Source organism: Tupaia chinensis, unplaced genomic scaffold (genome assembly GCF_000334495.1).
Source record: "Tupaia chinensis unplaced genomic scaffold, TupChi_1.0 Scaffold145916_1, whole genome shotgun sequence".
Lineage (NCBI taxonomy): Eukaryota > Metazoa > Chordata > Mammalia > Scandentia > Tupaiidae > Tupaia > Tupaia belangeri.
The window spans coordinates 2,960,691-2,985,943 of NW_006205774.1; the positions used below are offsets into that span (position 1 = coordinate 2,960,691).

At 36.0% G+C, this 25,253-nt stretch overlaps 1 protein-coding gene across 9 annotated transcripts in view; it reads left to right on the forward strand.

Annotated features, from left to right (window-relative positions):
• The first annotated feature begins 334 nt into the window (after positions 1 to 334).
• Positions 335 to 25,253, forward strand: part of ETV1 (ETS variant transcription factor 1) — a 109,999-nt gene continuing 85,080 nt past the window's right edge. For 3 of the 9 annotated variants that reach the window (XM_006168688.3, XM_006168693.3, XM_006168695.3), the window contains exons 1-4: positions 2,330 to 2,508; positions 3,018 to 3,105; positions 4,510 to 4,557; positions 13,936 to 13,989. In XM_006168688.3, the coding sequence (XP_006168750.1) occupies positions 2,422 to 2,508; positions 3,018 to 3,105; positions 4,510 to 4,557; positions 13,936 to 13,989 (277 nt within the window). In that variant the 5' untranslated portion in view covers positions 2,330 to 2,421. Of the gene's footprint in view, positions 642 to 848; positions 869 to 1,519; positions 1,617 to 1,714; positions 1,914 to 2,041; positions 2,174 to 2,329; positions 2,509 to 3,017; positions 3,106 to 4,509; positions 4,558 to 4,865; positions 5,082 to 13,935; positions 13,990 to 25,253 lie in introns of those variants that run through there. The other 6 variants (XM_006168689.3, XM_006168694.3, XM_006168691.3 and 3 more) reach the window with 5 other exon arrangements.

Consider the following 25,253-nt stretch of genomic DNA (forward strand, 5'->3'; position numbering starts at 1 on the left):
TGCAATCTCAAAAAGTACCCAAGGACCTCCCTGTTCCAGCTTCTGGGCCCTAGCTGCGCTCGGAACCCCTCCCTAGCCGGCATTAAAATGCAGTTCCCGCTCAAAACGCTTATAGGTGCGCGCGTTGTGAACTCTGATGTACTAGTTTCGGAGAATGCACGATGTGTGTCCCGGTGTCCACAAGATTGTGTTCTTGCCTCAGTAATAAGTGCTGATTTTTTGTTTTCCCCTTCTCTCTGGTTCCGGAATCGAGCCTTTAATGCGTCTTCATAACGTTCCTTTTAAGGAAGGAAACTTTCAAATAAAAATTGAGAACTGCTGCACGTTTCCCAACGCGCCGAACAGCTGCCGGAAACGTCCTTTGGTCACTAGCTCTGGTCGCCACCAAGATCACTAGTGAATTTCAATACCGTTGAGCCTCTGGTCCCATCCCCGCGGCCTCCCATGCCCTGTTGGAGTGCAGCTTAAGTGACTCCAAGCCTCAGATGAAGGAGGTTCCGGACAAGAGGCTTCAGACATGCAACCCTCACTTCTTAACGTCCTAGTCATTGTCCTTGAAACCCGAGTCCCACCACCGCTTGCCCCCAACTCCGGGCTTTGACTGTTTAAAAGCTCGAGAGGAAGTGAAAGCGTCAAGTACAGTGACACCCTCCGCCTCTGTGTATACATAACAAAAGCTCAGGAAACGTGCGGGTCCCTAGGATATCCGAACCACCCCAACCCCTCCCTTCTTTTCCCCACCTCCACAATGCTCTAGAAGTACCTTGCCCCAATACACACGCAGGGACACATTGGTTTTTTATACTTCTGCACTGTAGTTCTCCCTCCCAATGCAACCGCTCGGAACAAGCAATTCTGTGTCTCCCAGGTGATTTCCTCATAACAGTATTTTTTTTTTCTGTCTCATGAACGATAGAATCTAGTTTGGGTTAAGGAAGATTGTTTTAAGTGTTTCAATAAACTATAATGGTGGTACTGATTTTTGGAAAAAAGGGTAAAGACCTTGGGCCGAAAAGCTCAGAGGGAACGAGGCTAAGGAGCGACGTCGGGTCCTTGTCAGGTCAAGAGTAGAGGTGCTGGAGCTCTTGAAGGGCCAGAGCGTAAAAGGAAGCACCACGTTTGTGGATCGCGCTTCATACCTGAACTGCACGACAGTGCTTTAAGGAAATGAGCCCAATAAAGGACCAAACACACCAGTAATAACAACTGGCGACTCGGTACACATGGTTTCAGTATCCCCAGGCGTCTTAACAATAAGCAGCGGACTAGGAAGGAAGTCGATTTCCTCCGTGGCGTTTCCAGGCTGCGGACCCTGAGCCCTCCAGCTAAGCACCCGCTCGGGCAGAGGGGCGCTGGGGACCCGCGGGAAGGGCCAGCTAACCGACTGATTGACAGCCCGAAATCTGATCTTGTGAAAGAGACGCGGAGCCAATGGGAGGCAGCGATCCATCAGTTTGGATTGGAGGCCCCTGGAGGAGAAGTAGAGGAAAAACCACCGAATTGAGCTCTGTCAGAGGCGCTTTCGGCTTCCAAGGGGGAAGTGCTGGGCAATAATTAATGTTTTTATTAAATTTGGAGGGAATTGTTTGCAGTCGTTCGCCTAGCGTGGCCTTCAGGTGGGTCTTTCCAACAACTTTTTATGTCTCTCCAGATAATTGCATGGTTGTGGGTTGCAAAAACGATCCTTATGAAAGAGGTGTTTCCGTCTCTTTAGTCCCGTTAGGTGCAAAGCAAGTCTCGCTGATCGCCATTGCTAGTTTTTGCACACGTTTGCGAATCAAAGCTGCCCGGGGGTACACCGACCGCGCAGGGAAACATCGAGAGTGTAAATAAATACATCGCCTCTTGTTCGGATTTTTCCTACTACCGAAAATATGTAAATTGTGAACTCTCTTGGCTCTCTTTGGATCCAGGTGAAGGAGGCGGTGTAGGGAGGGTTATTTTTGTGAATGGGACTGTCGGAGGATAATTAGCTATGCAAATTCAAGAGCTTCATTCATGATTTTTTTAAAAGCCTAAAAGCCATCTTGTTCCCCTCTAGGTTGATAGAAGTCCAGATCCCGAGGAAATCTCCAGCTAAATGCTCAAAATATAAAATACTGAGCTAAGATTTGCGAAGAGCAGCAGAATGGATGGATTTTATGACCAGCAAGTGCCTTACATGGTCACCAATGTGAGTGATCAGTTCGAAAGTTGCTGTTTATAAACTTGACTCCGACGGGGGGGTGGGGAGAGGGAGAGAATGAAAAGGGAGGGGGCAAGGGGGGTTGGGATTGCAGCTACTTTATCTGCTTTGTTGCCACTGTAGGGCGACTCTGCTTCTAGAAGCCCAATCTTCAAAATGAGCTTACCTTTCAGTGATTTGGATAAGGCATAGTTTTGTTTTTAAGACCCCCTTTTTTTCTGATTAAAGTGCCCAAGATGAGTGGAAGAGGAGACGGAGGGCAGCAGCAGCTGCTGCGCTCAAAGTTTTTGGCTGGGTTTGTCTGCCACATTGAAAAGAATGAAGTTGAGACAAATGCTGACACTTTTTGTTTACATGGGGTGTTTTTGTTTCTTTTCTTTCTTTCTTTTTTTTTTTTCCCTTCTCATTTTCTTCTCTCTTTCTCCTTTAAATTTCTCCACTGTCTCTTTTTTCCTTTTTTGGGGGGAGGACTGGCTTTCTGAGAAAGAATAAAATTCACTATATTTTAATCTAGTGTTTATCTAGCCTAAAAACGACTTTAAGTGTTATTGCTTAATGCTGTTTTGATGCTGAGATACCATGGATTTATGACTGATAAAATAGTAGTGTTAGGATCGGCAATGGGAAGCAACTCTCCCTGGCTGTTGAATTCTCAGCATAATTTTTTACTGTCAAATAAAGGCAGAAAATGAATATTAGAATTGATAGTATGGACTTTCATTTTTTTCTATTCAGAAAAGGGGATCCAGTACATTTTTTGTATGCATGTTTTTTTGTGTGTGTGCATCTGAGGTTTACTTTCTTTTAAAGAATTTTATCTTTCCCTTTGTAGAGTCAGCGTGGGAGAAATTGTAACGAGAAACCAACAAATGTCAGGAAAAGAAAATTCATTAACAGAGATCTGGCTCATGATTCAGAAGGTGAGGTTTGATTTTTGGGCTGAACCCCACTTTTTGCCTACACTCCACCCTCTTAAAGAAAAGGAACACTTTAGTCTTACCTTTAAAAGTAATAAACTTTGAAACGACTGAATTTACGATTTTTACTTGGAACAATTTACATAATGTGACAGTTTGCATTGAAGAAGATTTTTGGGTCCTTTACAAACTAATGGAAGAAGGAAATAACTATGTCATCCTTCTTTTAATTATTCTTTTGTGTTTAAATACCTCGTCCATATGACATAAAAAAAATCCCATGCACTATGGTAACAATTTAAAAATCCAAAACACTGGGACAAATTAAGCACCTATATACACTACTTAGTTTTTTTTTGTTGTTGTTGTTCTTCTTCTTTATTATAAGTTAAACAATATAAATATTTGTTTCATGTCCTGTCCTTTTTACCCTAAAACCATATACTGTTAATCACAGTTTTCATGGATGATTGTGATGACTGTATTGTTGGATCATAATATCTTGTTTATAGGCCTTAAAGTTTTCACTGATTCATACTTAAAGCCTAATTAGTAATTATAGGCCTATTTAAGAAATTAGGTTGTAGATTCTTTTTTTTTCATGAACTGTTAGTAGGAGTTCAGTAGATTATAAATTATTTCAGCCATGTGAGAGCATTTGTAACAAACTTAATAAACTTCGAGTTAATTATCAAAGTTTAGTTTACAATTGAAATGAGCTATGCTGAATTCTGAAACTTCCTCAAATCTTCATACTTACTGGATACCACTCTCCAGTCCCACCCAACATAACATACTACTTACTATTGGACTCCATTAGGAACTGGTGCCAGGGAATTCAGTCTTTGACTTTTGTTGATCTATTAATGTAGAAATGTTTCTCCAAAAACATGTATATAAAGTTGTCCCTTTCAGTTTTGAGGCATTAAACCTGAAAACATAGTACCATGAGACTTATACCATGTACTGTTACATCAGAAGATACGAATAATGCTTCTCAGTCTTTCTAATCTTTCCCCTTCTACTATTTTAGCAAGTCTGGAGTATATTATGAAAGATTTCTTAATAGACACACCTTCACCTAAGCTTCTTCCTGAATCTTAGGGAATGTGTGTTATTTGGGATCCCTGAGCCAATTTACTAAGCCATTTGTTAAAAAAGAAAAAAGAAAAAAAAAGATTGACCATGATGTAGTTAATTTAAAGAATTTCTGCAAGTGTTGCTTAATAGGCATCAAAAATAGGCATTATTAAAATATTTAAGTTAGAAATCCTATTTTCTCTTTATATTGACTCCCTTCCCCCAAATTAAATTGATATTTAATACCATTTTCCTGACAAACACTTCCATTTAATGAAATCTCAAGATTTGCAAATCTTATGTTTGTGTCTTTGACTTGTTTTTTAGAACTCTTTCAAGATCTAAGTCAATTACAGGAAACATGGCTTGCAGAAGGTAAGGCAAAAAAAATTGCTTTAAAAGAGGGGGGAGAACAACTCTAAAAGGGGGAAAAAAAGTCCTGAACTTGCTGTCTTAATGTTCAGCCCAATTAATTGAGCTCTAAAAGAGCCACCTCATGTGTCATGCATACATTAGAGCCTCTGATGAGTTTGTCTTTGGGGACTCTGGGGCTGTTCTACCCAGTGTCATCACAAATTACCAGGAGAAATTGCTTCCAGCTCACAATCACATCTGCTTTTGGCAAGAACTAATGCACCAAGACTTCAAGTTCTAAGCCTCTGTTCAGATTTTAATTGCAATTGATCAGGTTTATATTATTGTACCTCGAGAGACCTCCTAGAGCCAGAACCCGGCTGGCTTGCTGTTTCCTTTAGAGCAGCGCATATCATTATTTGGTGTTCTGGTGGAGGACTTTTCTGATGGCAGAAATTAGTTTCTCTGGGTTCATCAGGACGGGATGCTTCAAGATTTAAGTGCAAGCGTCTTCTTTCCACCTTGCTCACAACACAGAACACTAGGTGTGTATCCAATACTTAGGAAATCTTTGATTTTAAAGTAAATCTTTGGGGCATTTGGGGATTTTTTAAATGTTTCCTATGTGTTACTTTTCATGTGATGTTTGTTGAAATTGACCTGTGTTATTGTGTCACTTTTATTAGGATTTATTTAATAAGACAAGGAGATATTTAAAGGCATTGCATTTATTTTGGGGGTATTTTTTGATAAAATTTTGTGGTACAATCTTTTATATCTTTCATTGTGTGCAACTTTATTTATAGAAACAAGGAGATATTATCTTACTAAATCTTTATACAACTTTAGAAATGCTTAATGTTGAGGGACTTCTTTGGCATCTGTGGTTTGAAAATTTTCTTTTAGAGTTGGCATAATAAATATGAAATAGAAATTTTCTGATGTGTTTTGTGGAAAAAAGGAGGAAATTATAGATATTTAAGCATTTAGTACAACTGTTATTTGTGTATTCACACTGTATGGGAAATATGCAGTTGGCACATATTTTTAAGGTAGTTATAAGGAGAAAGAAGGTCTCTTTTAAGGAACTCAGTCTTACTGTTTTACTTTGAAGCAGACTGATGTTTTATCGGGTAATTTCTTATGCAGTTGATCAAGTTGCTGTTAGCATGTAAAATAAGTTTCTTTGTTTTGCTGATAGTCAAGTTGTCCAAAGAGCTTTTGCAATCTTTTATGACTCTTTTCACTTAAATAGCTTTCCTAATAGTCTTGAAAAGGTATTGTTATCTGTATGCTAATGAGAGGTAAGTATTAATGAAAGTTTTAGTTATATTTAAATACTATTTTACTTGTCTGTAAGTGAAACTTATTGCAATAGATTACTTATTATTGCAACACAAGTCACACATAACTTTTTTTATGAAAAAGATTTGCATAGAAGTTCTTGTATTAGCTTTAATCTATTAGTTTGGCAAAGTTGAAGGTTATGAGGACATTGTATTTTATGAGAGAATTTATGCACTTATCCAAAATAACTTAAAATATCTATTTTAATTGTTCTGGAAGGATTGTTGGTTCTTAAGATGTTTAAATCTTATTGATTCCAAGTCAGTGCACTTGCTGGCAGATTCTGAATGTGCATACCAACTCTGTTCCTGGAATTTAAAATGTGGAATCTGTGACAGACTCCTTACCATTTTATAATCAGTTTCAGTACATTTTCCTTTTGACTTGGTTTGTGTCTTGTAGCTCCGATAAGTAATTTGAATAATTTAAATAACGTTATCTTTTCGAACGCTGCACAGAACATTTTTACCTGTCATGATTAGCACACCTGTAAATCAAATCTGAAGGTTTAGCCTTACATAAAATAAATCTAGAACATGACCAATGTATTTGGGTAAACATGGGCTTTTACTTAGAAAAGAATTCAGAAGCTTAACAAAGTTCAGAAATGGTGTTTTACTGAATACTCAGGTGGGCTACTACTTATAAACTATGGATAAGATTGCATTTTAGCATAAACATTTCCAGAATAGCTTACAGTAATTAATCCAATCATGACATAACCAAAGAGTTGCTAATGTGATTTTCAAAAATCTAATAGTGAGAAGAGTTTTTTTTTAAGCTATTTGTTAATAGGCTCCACATGTTTTTTTGTAATAAAATACATTATTTTGTACTAACATTTTGTCTTCACTTACCCTATGCCTTGAAAAATATTAGCTAAGAAGAGATCCCAAAATCACCCTAGTTTATTTGTAGCTAGATTTGCCCATTTATGTTTTTCTGGACTTACAGAAATTAAAACATTGCCAAATTGGCAGACCATGACCATTTCCATATTTCTTTTCATAGAACTCATAGCCAAGAAAGTGACCATGGAATTTTAAGACATCTTGACCCTTTTTAAAAAAGATCATTGGCAATTAACCAAGTTTTTCCCATGAGTTAGAATCCCACTGGGAATTTAAACAGGTCTAAAAATCTTGTTAGATGGGAGTCAAGTTAGTTGTAATGTGTCATATGATAGTAGTGTTTAAAAAAATTATCAAAGTCCCTAAATACTTGGGAAATGATATATTTTAGCATGTTTAATGTTTTTCTGTAAGGATTTTTATAAATTAGACCTAAAGTTTTAACATGTGGAATAGTCGTGGGCAAATGCTGGATTACGAAATATATTTTATCCCTAAGGATACGTTAAAATAGATAAGGCAAGGCTTCGTGGGTGGGCTGGAGCCAATATTTTCAATTCATTAAAGTCCTTTAAAAATAACTTGCATTCCTCCAAAAAACTCCATAGAGTTCTGAAATATGTTTGTGAAGAATATAACCTTCCATTAATACTGCTTCCCAAGTACTGACTGTGCAATTTAACAGTCTTAACATATATACTACAATTTAGAATAATTATCTTACTTTGAAGAAAATTGAAAATATAATGTTTTGAGTGACCATGGTACCAAATTTAAAAAGAAAAGCAAACAGAGAATATGCTTATTTTAAATTTTGCCATAGCTCCTTATATTATAATTATACTATGTGTAATTCTTTATTGATTCTTTGTCTTTGAATTAGATTGCAGCTGACAGAAAGGCAATTGTAATTATTTGAACCCATGAAATAATGAGTTCAAATATCACTTCTATCAACATCATGGTAACCTGTTATTCTTAAATAACAACCTGTTCTAAGCAGTGCTTTAGAGACTGGTGTCTTAAAAAGTCATAGGTAAAATGGAACCTCTTCTGTGCCAGAAATAGAAGGATATAAAAGGCTGAATTAAGAAAAACTTGCATTCTTCTAAATTTGCTTATTAAAGCGTACCTATTAATACAACTGAAAGAGAATACATTTGAGTATATATCTAATGGAAATACACAGGTACTTTTTGCCTGTTCTTTTATCAGTCTGGATGGTCCCGTTTATCGATAATATTAAGGAAAAAGTCAACAGTGATCCACTGCCATCAGGGTCAACTATTTTTCACTGATGTTGTAGTAAATCCAGTTTCAGTCAAGTCACAGTTGCTGCTGCCCCACTGTGAGTCAAAGTTTCATTTCCAAGAACAATCTTTCTAGAAAAAAGTTACTGCCTCATGCAGATAAGGTTTCTCTCCCCCCCCTTTTGTTTTATTTGACCTTCAAGTAATAAGTTGGCCTAAAAAAGGAGATGTCTTTACTGTCACCTCAATTCGCCTAAATGGCTGATGGGAAATTTATATTCTAAGTCCCTTTTTATAATGTTCTTAAGTAATGGGTGTTATTTGCTGCATTTGTCATCGAAGATACCCAGTAGTTATAACGCACTCCTTTCTATTTCTCAGAAATTGTTTCTTTTTAAATGAAACATAAAATAGAATACATGCTCATGAATTTTCCCCTACGTAGTGTAGTAAGGAATACAGGCTTTAAAAACTACAGGATTTTATGTAGCTCACATAAAACAGGAACTGAGAATTAAGCATGAATTTATAGAATTCCATACTGTGTCTTAGAGTTGAGCAATAGTCAATTCATGTGTTTTGGGGTGAGGGAAGGCTACCACCCTACCAGGAAACACTGAATTAGGAAAGATTTCTCATTTGGATTTGATTTGAAGATAAAAGGTAAAGTAAATACGTTTTATTTCTAAATATTCATTAAATTATATAAACTTTTTTCCCACCTATGTTCTGTTTACAAAATAAAAAAATTGAAAAAAAAAGAAAAATTGGTTTTGGTGTAGTGTAGTGTAGTTTTTGCAGGGGGCTCCTAATAAATGTTGATGACATATTGCTGAGCTTTTCTAGCTTAGTGACAAGACATGTATTATTTCTTGCATTTCATAGTATAACTTTATTCCCTCTGACTTGTATACAATCTTGTAATTAAAAAAATAATAATAGAGTCAGACTTCTGCAGCATTAGAGGAAATATTTGGCTAGAAACAACAGCTAGTTGACGCTGAGCTTCTCTTAAGTTTTCAAGTCACTGCAGGTCAAATTAGTTAGGAATTGAAGCTGATTTGAGACTAAAGACAATGAAATGTTTTCAGTTTTTCAGAGCTTCTAGAAAGACTGTCTTCATCAAGTATTAAAGGGGTTTCTCTCATGAGGAAATAGCCCCCTGTTTAGTCTGTTTAAATATGTTTATAACTGTACTTCTGCATTAATTAATGCTTTTAACATTGCTACAATAATTTTAATGCTAAAAGCGGATGTGGTATAAAACCAGGCTTAGTAAACTCATGATCATTTTGTTCCATGGCCTGAAGCTTCAATGTAGGATTACATAGTATGCCACCAGAGTGAAGGCTGATTTTTGTGTTGTTTTACTTTGATTGAAAATGCAATTCAAATTTCTCCAGAGAAGTTTGTTTCTGACCCTTTGAAGGAAAGTGAAATGGTGCAAGGTTCAGCCATAATCAGTTCTTTTCCTTTGATAAGAAGTTTTGAACAACAGGCAAGAAAAATAAGGTACTTCTCTAATGGTTTATCCCCTTGTTCACTCCCTCTTTTCCCTCCCTGCCTTGTTCTCTCTTCTTTCCACCCATCCATTCTTCCTTCTATTTCCCTTTACTTACTGAGTTACTTTAGTACATTCAAGTTTCTTTCATAAGTTACCCTGTAAAGCAGGGCAGCATTAAAATAATTTTTTTTCAAATATATATATATATATAACTTTGTAAACTTATTATTTATTTAACTGTGTTCTTTAATGGATCTGAGCTCTGTTTGGGACAGCAATAAAACTGGTGTGCTTATATTGCACGTCCAAGTTTACTTGCTTTAGCTTTCTGGAAGGGTGTGACATGAAAAGATTGCGGTGGGGCCACATGGCTCATGCTGGACTGTGTTTTTGTGAATGGAGGCAAAACTCCAGTTCTGCCTGCTTGTCTTGAGGAATTGCTGAGGAGATCAGCTGTCTCATTCACTGGCAGAAAGAATGACTCATACATCTTCCGCCTTGTTTGGCTCCAGGTCATTGTTACAGTGGATAGAACTGGTTTTAATTAAATATTAACCCCTTTTATACTTGACATTTGCTTTGTGATTTTTCCACATTTTTCCTAGCTTTAAAAGAAAACCCAACAGGCACGTAGTTCGTCAGAATAAACGGGCTTTTACTTGCTTGCAGCCAGCCTTGGAAAAGCTTTAAATACTCACTTTTTCTTAAGTAGTGATTATATATTATTTGAAAGTTAAAAATAGGCATAAAATAAAGGTAACCTATATTTCAAAATGCCCATCCCCAAGGCAGTGTTAGTTAAAAAAGGGTCTTAAAGAGAAAAATGGTGATTCTGTGACACATAGGTCATGATTGGTAGTTTTACGAATTTCTTTCCCATAGTATATACTGTTAGGTAAAAAGAGAGAAAACACACATGTGCGTGCACATGCACACACACCAACTTGGTGTAATAATCTAGGTGAGGCAGAGAGCCGAGAGTGCAGATACTACCCTTTTAAAGCCAAGCTCCTGAGAGTTGATGGCAACTTGTCTACTAATGTGTAATGAACTGATAGAGCTGCTCCAGCTATTACCAATAAAATCCACATGCTTAATCTTCTTGAAAGCCTTTTATTGGCCTTTTGGTATAGACTTTCCACCTCTTACCTTTCTTTCTCTTTCTCTTCCTCTTTAATTACAAGTTTACATGTGTAGAAAAACATTTTCATTCTCTAAAGTAGATCATTTCAAGCATAGTGCTTAATAGATAGCAGGGAAAAGAGTGAGAAATAGATTTTTTTTTTTTTGGTAGATTAGCCTCTATTATTAATTTCCAGTTTTGGATTTGGTATGGCTTGCTACACATGTGCAGGCGGCTCCTTCACAGAATTCCCGTGACATGAAGAAAAAAAGGACATGGATGATACGAACGTGGCAATACTTTGTCATATTTTCCTTGCCTAGATCCAACTTGTGTTTTCAGTGAACTGCTTTCCTTTCACTCTAACTTGAAATTAGGGGTATACTTAAGCCTTCGTCTGTGTAAGTAGCACACTACTTCATTGGGTTTATTCGGTTTCTCAAGATTAGCTTCTGTGAAAATGTGAGTCATATTTTTTTTTGTTAAAATTCTGTAATATGTTCAAGCATAAGTGTGAAGTATTTATTCAGTATGTTAAGGAGTTCGAACAGAAATAGAAATTCTTAATCTCATTCTTTTTACACATTGTTAGTAGGCAGTTATTTTCTGTATGTTTGTTAGTAAAACTTGTAGATTCTTCTTAAAGTTTTGCCTTTTTTTTTTTCCCCTCTCCACATATCCCAACTCACACCCCACACCCATCAGTGACTTTTACAATGTTCTTGCAGTGATGTATATGATGAGTAGCAATTTTGTCTTAGGATACTAAGAAAGAAAAAAACAAAAATCAAAAAAAAGGAGCCTTTTGGACATTCAGACCAGTATATTCAGTTTCAAATTTACTTTACTTTTATTACTCACTGGCTATTTTTAACTATTCCTGTAAAGGGATAGTGCACTTTTATTAGTTTCTTGTAAATGTAGATTTTTTTAAAAGCACAGTAATTGTTGTGGTTGATAATTTTGCATCTCAATGGTTGTATCTGTTTACATGTTAATCTAGAGGTAAAACCAAAATGCAGACTTCTGGGGGGGGGAAATGTGCAGGATTTGATTATTTGCTGTTATTTATTAAAAATATATAAAAAATATTTGTAATTTTTTTGGTTTAAGATTTATTTTAAAGTATAGTACTCAGTTTATTATTTATGAATCTATGAAAAAAATTTGTCTTTATGATTAAAGAACTTGACTTGAAAGAAATGGATGAATGTGGATTGGAAAGAAGAAAATAAGTAACATTTTTGAGTACCTTGCATTACTGTTATTTATTAAATATATATAAAAAATATTTGTAATTTTTTTGGTTTAAGATTTATTTTAAAGTATAGTACTCAGTTTATTATTTATGAATCTATGAAAAAAATTTGTCTTTATGATTAAAGAACTTGACTTGAAAGAAATGGATGAATGTGGATTGGAAAGAAGAAAATAAGTAACATTTTTGAGTACCTTGCATTATATTTGGACTATTTCATTTTTACAAAGAAAACCTGTATTATTGGTATTAAACTAGAGTAATGTGGAGTTCAAAGAGGTTAAATAACTTTTCCGAAGTTAAATAGCCATCAAGTCATAAATATAAGATTTGAAATCTGCCTTACTAAAATTGTTACCTACAGTCTCAAATATTAGTGGACTATAAAGAGAAAAAAAAAATCTTCTAATATAAGCAGATCAAACAGGCATCAGTTGTAACCTAAAAGTTAAAATTTGTTTGGTTTCATTTGGTGGTGGAAGATTTACTTACCTGTCTTTGATAAGGCTAAGTATTGGTATGTAGAATAAAGTTGTTAGAAAATAGTTGAATGTCAATTACATATATTTTAATAATAGGCAAGGTGATCATTGGATGATTATGCTCTTAGTAAGAGAACAAATTTGATTTACTGAAATATTTCTGTTTTGAAAGAATAGTATTAAGGAAACTGATAAAAAGAAACTAATTGTATGGATGCTATGTTAGAATTCTTTTTTATATAGGTTTTGTTCTTCATCCACTCAGTTACTAACTGAAAACATTTTGAACAGAGACTGGTTATTCATTTTAATAAACTTTCCCCATATAGAATAGAATTGTTTTCAAAAATTGATATCTGTTTTTAATGATTTGACTGAATGAAAAAGTTTCAATATTATTTCATTCTCATAAAGTAATACTAAACAAATCACATCTAAGATGAGTTAGTATGACAATTTATTATATTTTTAGCAAACTGAAAGTAACGCGACTATTTTTTATGTAGTTTGCGTATTGTGTATATCTGTGTGTGTATCTGTGTGTGTGTGTGTGTGTGTGTGTGTGTGTGTGTGTGTGTGTGTGTGTGTGTGTGTGTGTGTGTGTGTGTGTGTGTGTGTGTGTGTGTGTGTGTGTGTGTGTGTGTGTGTGTGTGTGTGAAAATTCATTTTAGTAATATTTGATCAGTTTGGAATAGGTTATTTCTACATCTAAATCAACCGTGATGAAAAGATTTTAAAAGTGAAAAAGTGCATTTGTGTTTTGATTACTGCTGAATGCATTAAGTCTTTGCTATTCAGTATTTTTCCTTTATTAAAAATAGGGGAGTCATTTGACCTTAGGACTGATGAAATAAGGATAGTTTTGTTGGAGCTGAACCATCTCTAGGAAAACATTTTGCATGAAAAGATGGCATTTATTTTATTGTTTATTATTGCTCTTACTATGACCGTCATTACTGAAATGTATTACTTAATTATATATGTTGTAAATCAACGACAACTCTTACCTTTTAAAAACTTGGTAGCATACCTTGGCTAAATCTAGGGAAAACATTTTTAATTATGGTAGTCTAACTTGCAAGCGATGGAACACACCAAAAGCATTTCCAAAAAAGTAGAAGGATGTGTGCGATTACTACACATCACTTAAAATAATTGTGTGGCTAATTTAGATGAGCCGCTCTAGCACTGGCAGTGGGTGAACTCGGATACCTTTTTTCTCCATTCTGGCAAAAAGAAATCCTACAGGAAATAGAAATCCTGTCATTTCTTTTATTTTGCATCTCTTTTCTTTCCATCTGGCAGTTGAAATTTAGATGGACTTTACCTGCCACCATCATGTTTCTGACACACACACACACACACACACACATATGTGTATGTTTTCTAGATGGCATCAATGACCCCTATTATCTACCCTCCTAAGTAGTGCAGTCAATACCATTTTAAATAGGAACTCATTCGCAAATAATCATAGGTTTGATCTCAGCCTAAAAAGATCTTACTTGACAGATCTTACTTGACATTCCCTATGCCTTGGCAGTTTCTCAATTTTTTTTCTTAATTTTTTTTTTTCTTCTTCAGCTCAGGTACCTGACAATGATGAGCAGTTTGTGCCAGACTATCAGGCTGAAAGTTGTAAGTATAGTATGACTCATCTCTTGTATTTTTCTTTTTCTCGTTTCCTTCTTTTATTCTTTCTCTTTGGTTGGTTTCCACTTCTAGTGTCTGTTCTTGCATTGTGCCAGCACCTGTTAGCTTCCGGTCATGAGGTGATTTTATTTGGCAGATTGTGACATCAGCAGAGACTGTATGATCTGAGCAGAGCTTCAAATAGGAGGCAAGGAAAACTAATTTGATTAAAAGATGATCCTGTTCTTCAAATTTGGTAAATATCCTTGGAGAGGAAACTATGTGATCTAGGAATCAAGTGCAAGTGTTTACTTCCAGTTTGCCAATATATTCGCAAGGAAAAGTTTGGATGCTGATGGCGGACAGCCTGAGTTAAAATCCATAGGAGATTAGTTATTGTATAACTTAAAAAAAATTCAGGACCAAGCATTCATTAGCTTATTGCATTATTTTGCACTCTCGGATTATCATCTGCTTTGATTTCATTTTTAGTCTGAAATTTCCTACTTCTGGTTACTATAACTCCACTGGGAGTAGCCACTGGCTTTTCTTAGGGTACCTTCAGTGTTCCTTTCCCTGAGCCTTGCTCCAGGTCCTGACTGTCAGAGAATGTGTGAGGAGTGATTCATGGGATACTCACTCTCCCTTAATTGCAGAGTGAGCAGTTTGCCTGTACAAACATGGTTGCCTCAGGGTTTACTGCTGATATTTATACTTTGCCATTCTACCAGCTAACTGTAGCTATTGACCCGAGGAGCAAATAGTAAGGAAAAGGTGATAATACCATTTTGATGATGAAATTGGCCTAATGTATTTTTGTTCTATTAGCGCCTTTTAGAGCTCTAACTTGTTTCATTTTTTTCAGACCATTGGCAATATCAGAGGAGGCAATATCAGCAGTAACAAGAGATGTTTAATACCTTTCCATATATCAAAATCATATTTTCACACCATAATATCATAAATCTATTATAATACCTGTATTACCTCAAGTAACAGATGTTTGTGGGTAATGTTTTCAATTTTCATGTTTGGTATCTTACATTTCCCAGGGGTGGAGGATTGTGAGAGAGTTTTCCAGATGTGTCTTCTCCTATGTTACTTGTTTTAGTTCAACTTGATTTTAAAAAAAAGTTGTCGTGGTAAAATATACATACCATATAATTTACCATTTTAACCATTTTTAAATATACAGTTCATTGGCATTAAGTACCAGCTCCGTGCTAAGTAGCCATCACTACTGTCCATCTCTCTAGCCTTTTCACCATCAGAAACTAAAGCGTTGTCCTCACAAAACAGTGACCCCCATTCTGCCAGCCCTTCGTAACCACTGTATTATCATTTTGGTTTTTGACCCGGGTAGAGAATTCTGTGTTCTGTTTGATGTCTGAATACAAGTGTTTGGCATACACTTTCAAGAAATCTAATCATGGATGATATAGACCTTAATTAGGGACTCTCAGAAGACTTCCTCGTATTGATTAAAATTTGGGAAGAAAAAAGTCATATCCAACATTCCCTTTCTGTGGGGCATTAAGTTCTTTCTAAAAGTTAAATCTGTTATCTGAGTTAAAGAATTAGTCTCCCTGAGGCATTTTTACTTTGGAAGAAACTGATGATGATTCCAATATTATACCAAATGTCAGGGTAAAATAAACTACCTAGTGGTCATAACTTCTTTCCTGTTTGATTTTTTTTTTTTTCAGCTTTTCTTATTCTTGAGTATTTCATGTACTTGAACACTCATCTTTTGGTCACAGTGGTGTGATTTTTCCTTTCTCTTTTTGTTCCTAGCACTCCTTCTCATGCTAATCATCTTCTTTTTTTTCTTCTTCTGAGCTTCTGTCCCAAACATTTCCTTTGATTTTACATGCTTCATGTCTGTGCTATACCCTGAGAATTTCCTATGTTATGGGGAAGGTCTACATCTGTGCTGCTCAACACAGTAGGCACGACCCACATCGGTCATTGACCACACAGTCAATGTGGCTTAATAGGACTGAAGGAATTATTTTGAAATTTTTTTTGATTTTGATTACTTTAAATTTGGGCATGTGTACCAGCTGGTTGCTGCATGGTCAGTGCAGCTCTGTAGAGCAATGTCTCCCAGGTTGTTATCATCAGCCTGAATCTTCCTCCTGCTTATGTCTATCAGATATCCTCATCTGATCCACACTAGGGTCCTTGTACAAATTAGAATAAGGTGACACCTCTGGGCTCATCCCCTCAGCCTTCGGCAGTATGTCAGCATAAAATGCTATTTACACATGTCCCCAGTCTTCAGCGAGAGGCTCCACGGACAATTCGCGTTCGGCAAGTCCAACATTCAAATGATTTTTTTTCCTCCTTGGCCAACATTTGTCTTCTACCTTTGTTGCCTTTCTAAATTAATGGCATCACCACACAAGTTGAAAACCGGTGATTTATCCTTTGTCCCCTCAGTTCTTCACAGTAAACCTCCAATTACTAACCAAGTTGTTTAAGTGGACCTTTCAAAAAATACCTTAATTTCCTGGCCTCTACTCTATCCCTATTCTTCTGCTTTTATTTATGCACAGATTCTGCCTTGACTGAACTTCTGAGTCAGCCTTTTGATTGGTTTTCTTGCTTTGGTTTTCCCTCCTTTCAGTCTACCCTTCACCGCAACGTGAACACACAGCTCTCCGGCCTTGTTAATTTTCTCCTCAGACTTCCTACAGGACAAAGTCCTAATTTCTTAGCTGTACAGACCTTGACTCCCTTGTCAGTTTTAACTCTTGGTGCTCCAGCACCTTACTCCGTATGTTCTTTGCACATTAGCCCTTCTCGTTTTTCAGTTCCAATGAAGATCGGGCTGTTTTATGCCTCTTTGCCCTTTCACATGCTCATCTTGCTTTAAAGCTTTTCACTTTTGCTTTACACTCTGATGAACCTCCTGTTTTCAGACTTAGCTAAGGGTTTACCTGATAGAAGATTTTCTCAGTCTTCTCTTGCTACCTGATCTTGCAGAGTTAGTGGGACTCTACAGAAAAGTATCTCTTGTATTATTATATTATTTTAGATACCTGTGTCTTTGATACGATTGAGAACTTTCTGAAGATTAGGATCATGTCATACCAGCATCCCATACATTTTATAGAAGTGCAATAAGTAAAACTGTCATCGTAATCATGATCAGCTTCCTATGCTTATTTTCTCCTAAGTATTTTCAGTGTTTTTATTCCCTTCTTAATGTAGAAGCATATGATCTTGCCTTTATAGTATGTTTGGTCTTGTTCTTGGAAAACTTGCTAAGTGCATAAAAGTTTAACCAAATATTTTCAGGATAGTAACATTTCATTTTACTTCATTTAGTGAATATTTAGTTTAACAAGAATGACTTTAGGACTGTGAATAAAACACCTGATTATGAAATAAATCTATAAGGAAGGGTAAAAATAAATCAGAAATAGTCTAGTAAAAAGAAACTGGAGGAATATTTTATCTCAAGTTTCCACTGACATGAGAACTATTATTCTGTTGAGGTTGGCCAGCTAGTTTTGGTCTTCACTGAGGAGGGAAGAAGAGGGAAATTATTTAGAAAGAGAAATAAGGTATTTGTATTCAACTTTTTTAAAAAGAATTTTGGGGTGAGAAGGTTATGAAATATTGGAACTGAGATGTTATATGGTCTGTGAAATGCCTTTTACAAATGTTTGATTCTTATCTGTCTAGGGATGCTTCCTGGGTGGAGGGATCCTATCTCTCAGAATAGAAAGACACTCCATCCCCCTGTGTGGCCTGTCTATAAATTCTATGGGGCTATTTTTTTCAAATGTGAATAATCAAATTTCCTTACGTACCTCAGTGAAATAAGATGCTTCTGTTTTTGCTTTTATTGCTTTAGTCCTTCAGTAAATAGAGGTTAGGAGAACCAACTGGACAATTTTGCTCAACATTGGATTGTAGAACATACATTTGAATGTAATCTCTTTAAATATGTGTAGAAGAGTAGCCAACAGAGCATCCAAAATTTGTGCAAATGAGATTAAACCATAACTCTAGTAACTTTCTAAAATTTTTCATTAAAACATTTTTATCTTTCAGAGAAAGACAGTGAGACAGAGAGACACCCTTGATAGGATCTGTCAAGCTGAGATCTCCTTTCAGCCCTCCCACTAGTCAGAATTTCAGGTGCATTCACACCTGCCCAGTGACTTTCAGGTCTACTTGAGGTTCGAACTCACTGTCGACCTTGGGACTTCCAGCACTGAGAATCCGTACAATACTGCTTGCGCCACTGAGGCTGGGCTGAGAAATCAGAGTGATTAAAATATGAATGATATTTATCTTTCTGAAGTAAATGCAAATTTTTATATAAACTGAATTCTTGTAAATTGTGTATTTTTAAAATTACATCATTACTCTTACAGGAGGGAATTTTAAGAAGTTTGTGGAAAGATGGAATTAAAGTATGAGTTTATTGTGGTGCAAAAAAATTTTGAAATCTGTGCATGTTTTGTTCATAGTAGGCATTTTCCATGAACTTTTGAAGACCCCTCTCTTTTTAAATCACGTACTCTAAATTTTGTTGTATCAGTCTATCACCTTTAATTTTATTCTTTATCACAAAGCTATATATTATTTTTATAACTACTTTGTTTTTATTTTGTTGTGTTAGTTCACTTCACTCATCTCTCTGTAGTGAGTAACAAGGTAGATGATAGTCACGTTCACATTTCACATTCTCTTAGAACGCTTTCAGGAGTATGAGGAGTCTTCAAAAAACTCATAGAAAATGCATATTATAGTAAAACTGCATGGATTTCAACATATTTTTTCACTAAATAAACTCATACTTTAATTCTGTTTTCCACAACCTTTTTGAAGTACCTGTGAATAGCCAGGTTATGCAAAATTTCCAATAGAATAGGGTGAATTGTTGTCACTCTTTCTTCTCTTACATTCCAGAACACACACTAGAATGCAAGTCAATTAGAATGATGTTATTAAAGGAAGAATCGCATTGATTCTTCTCTCCAGACACATAGTGAGAGGGACAGTAAGAATCACCTCCCAGCGGGATAGCCATGCCACAATCTATTCTGCATTGAGATGTTATATGGTCTGTGAAATGCCTTTTACAAATGTTTGATTCTTATCTGTCTAGGGATGCTTCCTGGGTGGAGGGATCCTATCTCTCAGAATAGAAAGACACTCCATCCCCCTGTGTGGCCTGTCTATAAATTCTATGGGGCTATTTTTTTCAAATGTGAATAATCAAATTTCCTTACGTACCTCAGTGAAATAAGATGCTTCTGTTTTTGCTTTTATTGCTTTAGTCCTTCAGTAAATAGAGGTTAGGAGAACCAACTGGACAATTTTGCTCAACATTGGATTGTAGAACATACATTTGAATGTAATCTCTTTAAATATGTGTAGAAGAGTAGCCAACAGAGCATCCAAAATTTGTGCAAATGAGATTAAACCATAACTCTAGTAACTTTCTAAAATTTTTCATTAAAACATTTTTATCTTTCAGAGAAAGACAGTGAGACAGAGAGACACCCTTGATAGGATCTGTCAAGCTGAGATCTCCTTTCAGCCCTCCCACTAGTCAGAATTTCAGGTGCATTCACACCTGCCCAGTGACTTTCAGGTCTACTTGAGGTTCGAACTCACTGTCGACCTTGGGACTTCCAGCACTGAGAATCCGTACAATACTGCTTGCGCCACTGAGGCTGGGCTGAGAAATCAGAGTGATTAAAATATGAATGATATTTATCTTTCTGAAGTAAATGCAAATTTTTATATAAACTGAATTCTTGTAAATTGTGTATTTTTAAAATTACATCATTACTCTTACAGGAGGGAATTTTAAGAAGTTTGTGGAAAGATGGAATTAAAGTATGAGTTTATTGTGGTGCAAAAAAATTTTGAAATCTGTGCATGTTTTGTTCATAGTAGGCATTTTCCATGAACTTTTGAAGACCCCTCTCTTTTTAAATCACGTACTCTAAATTTTGTTGTATCAGTCTATCACCTTTAATTTTATTCTTTATCACAAAGCTATATATTATTTTTATAACTACTTTGTTTTTATTTTGTTGTGTTAGTTCACTTCACTCATCTCTCTGTAGTGAGTAACAAGGTAGATGATAGTCACGTTCACATTTCACATTCTCTTAGAACGCTTTCAGGAGTATGAGGAGTCTTCAAAAAACTCATAGAAAATGCATATTATAGTAAAACTGCATGGATTTCAACATATTTTTTCACTAAATAAACTCATACTTTAATTCTGTTTTCCACAACCTTTTTGAAGTACCTGTGAATAGCCAGGTTATGCAAAATTTCCAATAGAATAGGGTGAATTGTTGTCACTCTTTCTTCTCTTACATTCCAGAACACACACTAGAATGCAAGTCAATTAGAATGATGTTATTAAAGGAAGAATCGCATTGATTCTTCTCTCCAGACACATAGTGAGAGGGACAGTAAGAATCACCTCCCAGCGGGATAGCCATGCCACAATCTATTCTGCATTTTCCTCCCGGGATCTTGTGCTCAAATGCATACATGCCTGGCTTGAGTTTCAAGCCACTGGGTCCAGTATTTGAACCGTGGTTGGCCTATGAGAGAGTCTGGCTATATAATTGCTATAGTACCTACTGGCCACTCTCCAATATATCTATAAAAGTACATCTTTTGCTAATTTTTATATTTTATGTGATATTTTTGCTAGAGGATCCTCTGAAAATAACCAAGACGAACCATTTCATGGGGACTTTCTTGTTTGAAGTCACTGGTACATGGGTAACTCTTCAAGTAAATAAGTCATAGCTGCACTTTGTTTCCTTTTTTTTCAAATAGTACTTTGACATTTTTTTTAATGAAGTGAAAAAAGAAATACCTTAACATTATTACTACAAATCTGCCACTTCAAAAACTGAAGTCATAAAGAGTTCTGTGCAAACCGTCGCTGAATAATTCATTTTATGTTAACATGTACTTGCTGAGATTTGGAAAATGTCATTAATGATTTCTATATTTTAGTTTTCTGTCTTTCTCTGTTATTTCTGCCTTTTTTTCATTTTTATACATACAGTGAGTACTTTATAAAAGTTTACTTTTTCATTACTAATTTCCAAACCTTTCTTGCTTTGTTAAATTTTGGATTATGATTCACTAGGATGACTGTTTTATTCCTCTGTTCTGTCTTCAAAGGAAAGAACACACTCAAAGAAGAATCTCATTTTTAGAATCTTAGAATATGAGGTTTTTACCATGTTTTCTTTGTTTTTGTTTTGGAGAGGTTTTTGCTATAGGGCATGTGCACTCACCAGAAAGACAGAGAAACAGAGAGACAGAAAGCGAGAAATCACCCCCCATGGGGGGATGGTCATGCTGCAATCTCTTCTCTTTTTGGGATTTTCGGCACACACGTACACATACCCAGTGTGAGTTTAAGACACTGAGTCCGGGACTCGAACCACAGTTGACTACATGGGAGTCCAATGACACATAGCCATTACGCTAACTGCTGGTCCCTGTTCTTTTTTTTTTTTTTTGAGGGGGGCAGACACATTTCCCATGTCACTGCAATTAGATTCAAACTATCTGTTTCAAGGATGAATAATAGCCAGCTTTCCTTGCCTGAAGAAGTATGCTTGAGATCTAAGCAATAGTTGGCTCTTGAAGGTTCTATTTTTTTTTTTGTTTTGTTTTTATTTTAAGTGCCAGAGGGTATGTGAACTTGGAGAGAGAGACAGAGAGAGGAAAAGAGAGAAAGCACCTTTAGTAGGTTGCAACCCCTTCTCCATTTCTCCCTCCCATTGAGATTTGAGGCATGTATGCACATAATGCCAGATGTGTTTTCAAATCACCAGAGCTGGGATTCAAATTGTGGTCTGCCATGTGGAATGTGGCTTCCTTTTAATTCCTAGACTTCAGGACTGTACTTCTAAGTTTCCTTTTCATACTTCTTTTCTCTTGTTTCAGTTTCATTAAATTTTTGTCTTATTTTTTTGAGTTTGGTTTGTTAAAGAAATATATTCGTAGAGTATGGAACAAATAAGACAGTTTCTCCACATCCCACAGTCTTACCATCTCCATCATACTGGAATCCCTTATGGTTTAGAAGCACATACCTTATTATTTTTATATAATTATTTATTTTATTTTATCTATTTATTTTTTAAAATTTCACCAGAGGCACAGAGAGAGAAAGAGAAAGTGAGAAAGTAAGCTGCTAGGTCTGGGACTTGAACCATTGTTGGCCATGTGGGAGTCCAGCACTTTAACCACCATGCCACCTGCCAGTCCCAAAACACCTTTTTTAAAAGAATTATTTTGTTTTATTTTATTTATTCATTCATTTATTTTAATTTGACTGGTGACACTTACACACACACACACACAGAAAGAGAGAGAAAGTGAAAAAACTAGCCATGACATCAGGACTTGAACGTGGTCAGCCATGTGGGAGTGTCCAGCGCTTTAACCACTATGCCACCTGCTGGTCTTCCAAAGCACATACCTTTTAAACTGGATCTTCCGAGTGTTGCTTAGTGAGAACCAAGGCATTAACAATAACACCCTGTTGTAAGTCTATTTAGTAGGGCTTCTGGTCAGTAGATCCTCTATTCTACTCTCCCTGGGGCACAGGTCTCCTTTGTCATAGTTCACAGCCCCATGGCCACTGTTTCAGCAAGACAGAAATTGCAGTTTGTTGCTTAATTTTCCCATACTTTTTCTCTAATCAAAATACAGGGACCGGGAACCAGCAGTTAGCGTAATGGCTATGTCGCTGGATTCCCACGTAGTCGACCGCGGTTTGTGTCCCGGACCCAGTGGCTTAAAACTCACGCCGGGCGCGTGTGCGTGCATGCCCAAGATCCCGAGAGGAGAATGGAGGAGAAGGGATTGCGGCGTGACCATCCCCCCTGGGGGGTGATTTCTCGCTTTCTGTCTCTATGTCTCTCTCTGTCTGTCTGGTGAGCGCATGCGCTATATAGCAAAAACCTCTCCAAAAAAAAAAAAATCCAGTGAGAAATAGGCTCCATCTTGCCAGAATTATTGTTATAGATAACTTCCTAGGAATCAATCAAGTCCAGGAGAAGAAACAAAATTATACACTCTGAGTATGTCATTTAACTTTTACTTACATATTTTTAAATTGACAGAGGAATAAACCTCTCAAACCCAGGCCACATTATAACTCTGACATTTTTTGTAAGGAAACATTAAGGGTAGCATCTAAATATGATGAGTGCATGCTCAAATTTAAAAATAGACTGTAGAAAAAAACAATGATGAGGGAATAATGTGTAAGTAGAAATCCCTAGAAAGGCTATATAGATAGAGGAATAAAATTATTTGTCTTAATCTTTAAAAAGTATGCTGTTGAACAAACGCAAAAGATGGGTGTGAATGTCAGACGAGGTGTATGTGGAGGAGTGGGGGAGTGGGGCCTAACGAAGGACATTTGGAGAAGGGATACGGAGGTTGAACATTGACGGACGGGGAGGTGTGGTGGTATCTGTTGAAGATATTTTGATCAACGGGTCTGGGGAGAAATGTGCACATATCGAAATGGTCTCATTGGAAGCCAAACGATATGATTGAAAGTATATACAAAAAAAAAAAATAATAAATAATGTGAAAAAAAAGTATGCTGTTGTAAATACCTTCAATATTTTTGGTTTCATCAGTTCATTCTTGTTAGGGTAGACAGGTCAGATGTAATGCAAAGATGAAAACCAAAGAACAAAACAAAATTAAAAACTATAAAAAAAACCCTACGGTTTGTTGTTTACTATAACTGAAACCTAAAAGGATATACCTTCATCTAAGTCTTTAGCAATTTCTTTTCTGTTTTATTTAGTCTTTATTTTTGTCCTCAGTATAAAATATATCCCAGAAATCTACATCTGAATCATGCTCCAAGGGAATATGTCAACAGATATTTTCCATATTTTCTGCCTATAATTAGTAACAATTTATTTTGACAAATGAGATCTTTGTCATCTTTAGTTGACTATCACCCAGTATTAGTACCGTTATGGAGTTATTAAGGCCATGACATATGTAACTGGACTTATTAAGGGTATGAACCAAACAATACTAGTTGGAAAAATCTAAGTTAGGGATGAGGGTAGGAAATTATTTGCAGAACAAAGTATATTTTTTGTTCTAATATATTTCATATACACACTTATATATTATGATTTGTAAAAAGGCAAACACAACATTTCTTAGTATTTGAAAATAAGAGTAAAACAGTAATAAAAAAAAGTATGTTTGGGAGACATCCACTTCATAGAATATGTAAACTTCATGAAATAATATATAAACAAGAAATACTTTTTGGACCTTTATGTCAATTTTCTGTTTAGTGTTCATAGTGGATTTTTATTTATGTCATTATTTTTTCCATTTTTTTCCCTGTTATAACAGTAAAGATCTATTTAAAACGCAGAAGGCATATTTGCTTCTGTCTGTTATTGAATTTTCCTCTAATGAGAGTTTGTGTTGTGTCTCACTAAGTAAAAATGTTGGTTTGATGTTGCATTTTACAATCGAATGAATTATGCACCAACAAGCACTATTTATATTTGACAATAGCTAAGGGTGATGTTAACCAACAATTCAGTTCTTGATAGTATATCACCAATGGCTAGATTAAAAATCCTATTTAAACAATATCTGATTAAGTTTAAAATAAGACAAAGCCATTTTGTGCAGTGGTTTTATAGGTAGTCTTTTTTTCTTTTTTTCCTAAGTTTATTTATTTCTTCAGAGACAGGGATAGAGAGAGTCACCCTCAACAGGGTCTTCATGCTGCAATCTTTGCACAGACCTCAGTCACCCTGCACTTCCGCACGCATAGCTGGTATACACAGGCAGACCTCCGGATCCATACCAGGGACTTCCCTATGTTGGTCCAGTTGCATTACTGTAACACCATTGTCTGGGGTCATGTGCAGCTTTTGTATCTTATTTAAATGTAGACTGACAAATAATTTTTTTGGTTTTGCTTTTACTGTAGATATGACAAGATTAGTCTCTTCAGATATTTGTTTCACAACTGTTATTGACTTTACAATCTTGTTAAGAGTAAATTTTAGGGACCCAGCAGTTAGCGTAATGGCTATGTCGCTGGACTCCCACGTAGTTGACGGTGGTTAGTGTCCCGGACCCGGTGGCTTAAAACTCACGCCGGGCGCGTGTGCGTACGTGCCCAAGATCCCAAGAGGAGAATGGAGGAGAAGGGATTGCGGCGTGACCATCCCCCCTGGGGGGTGATTTCT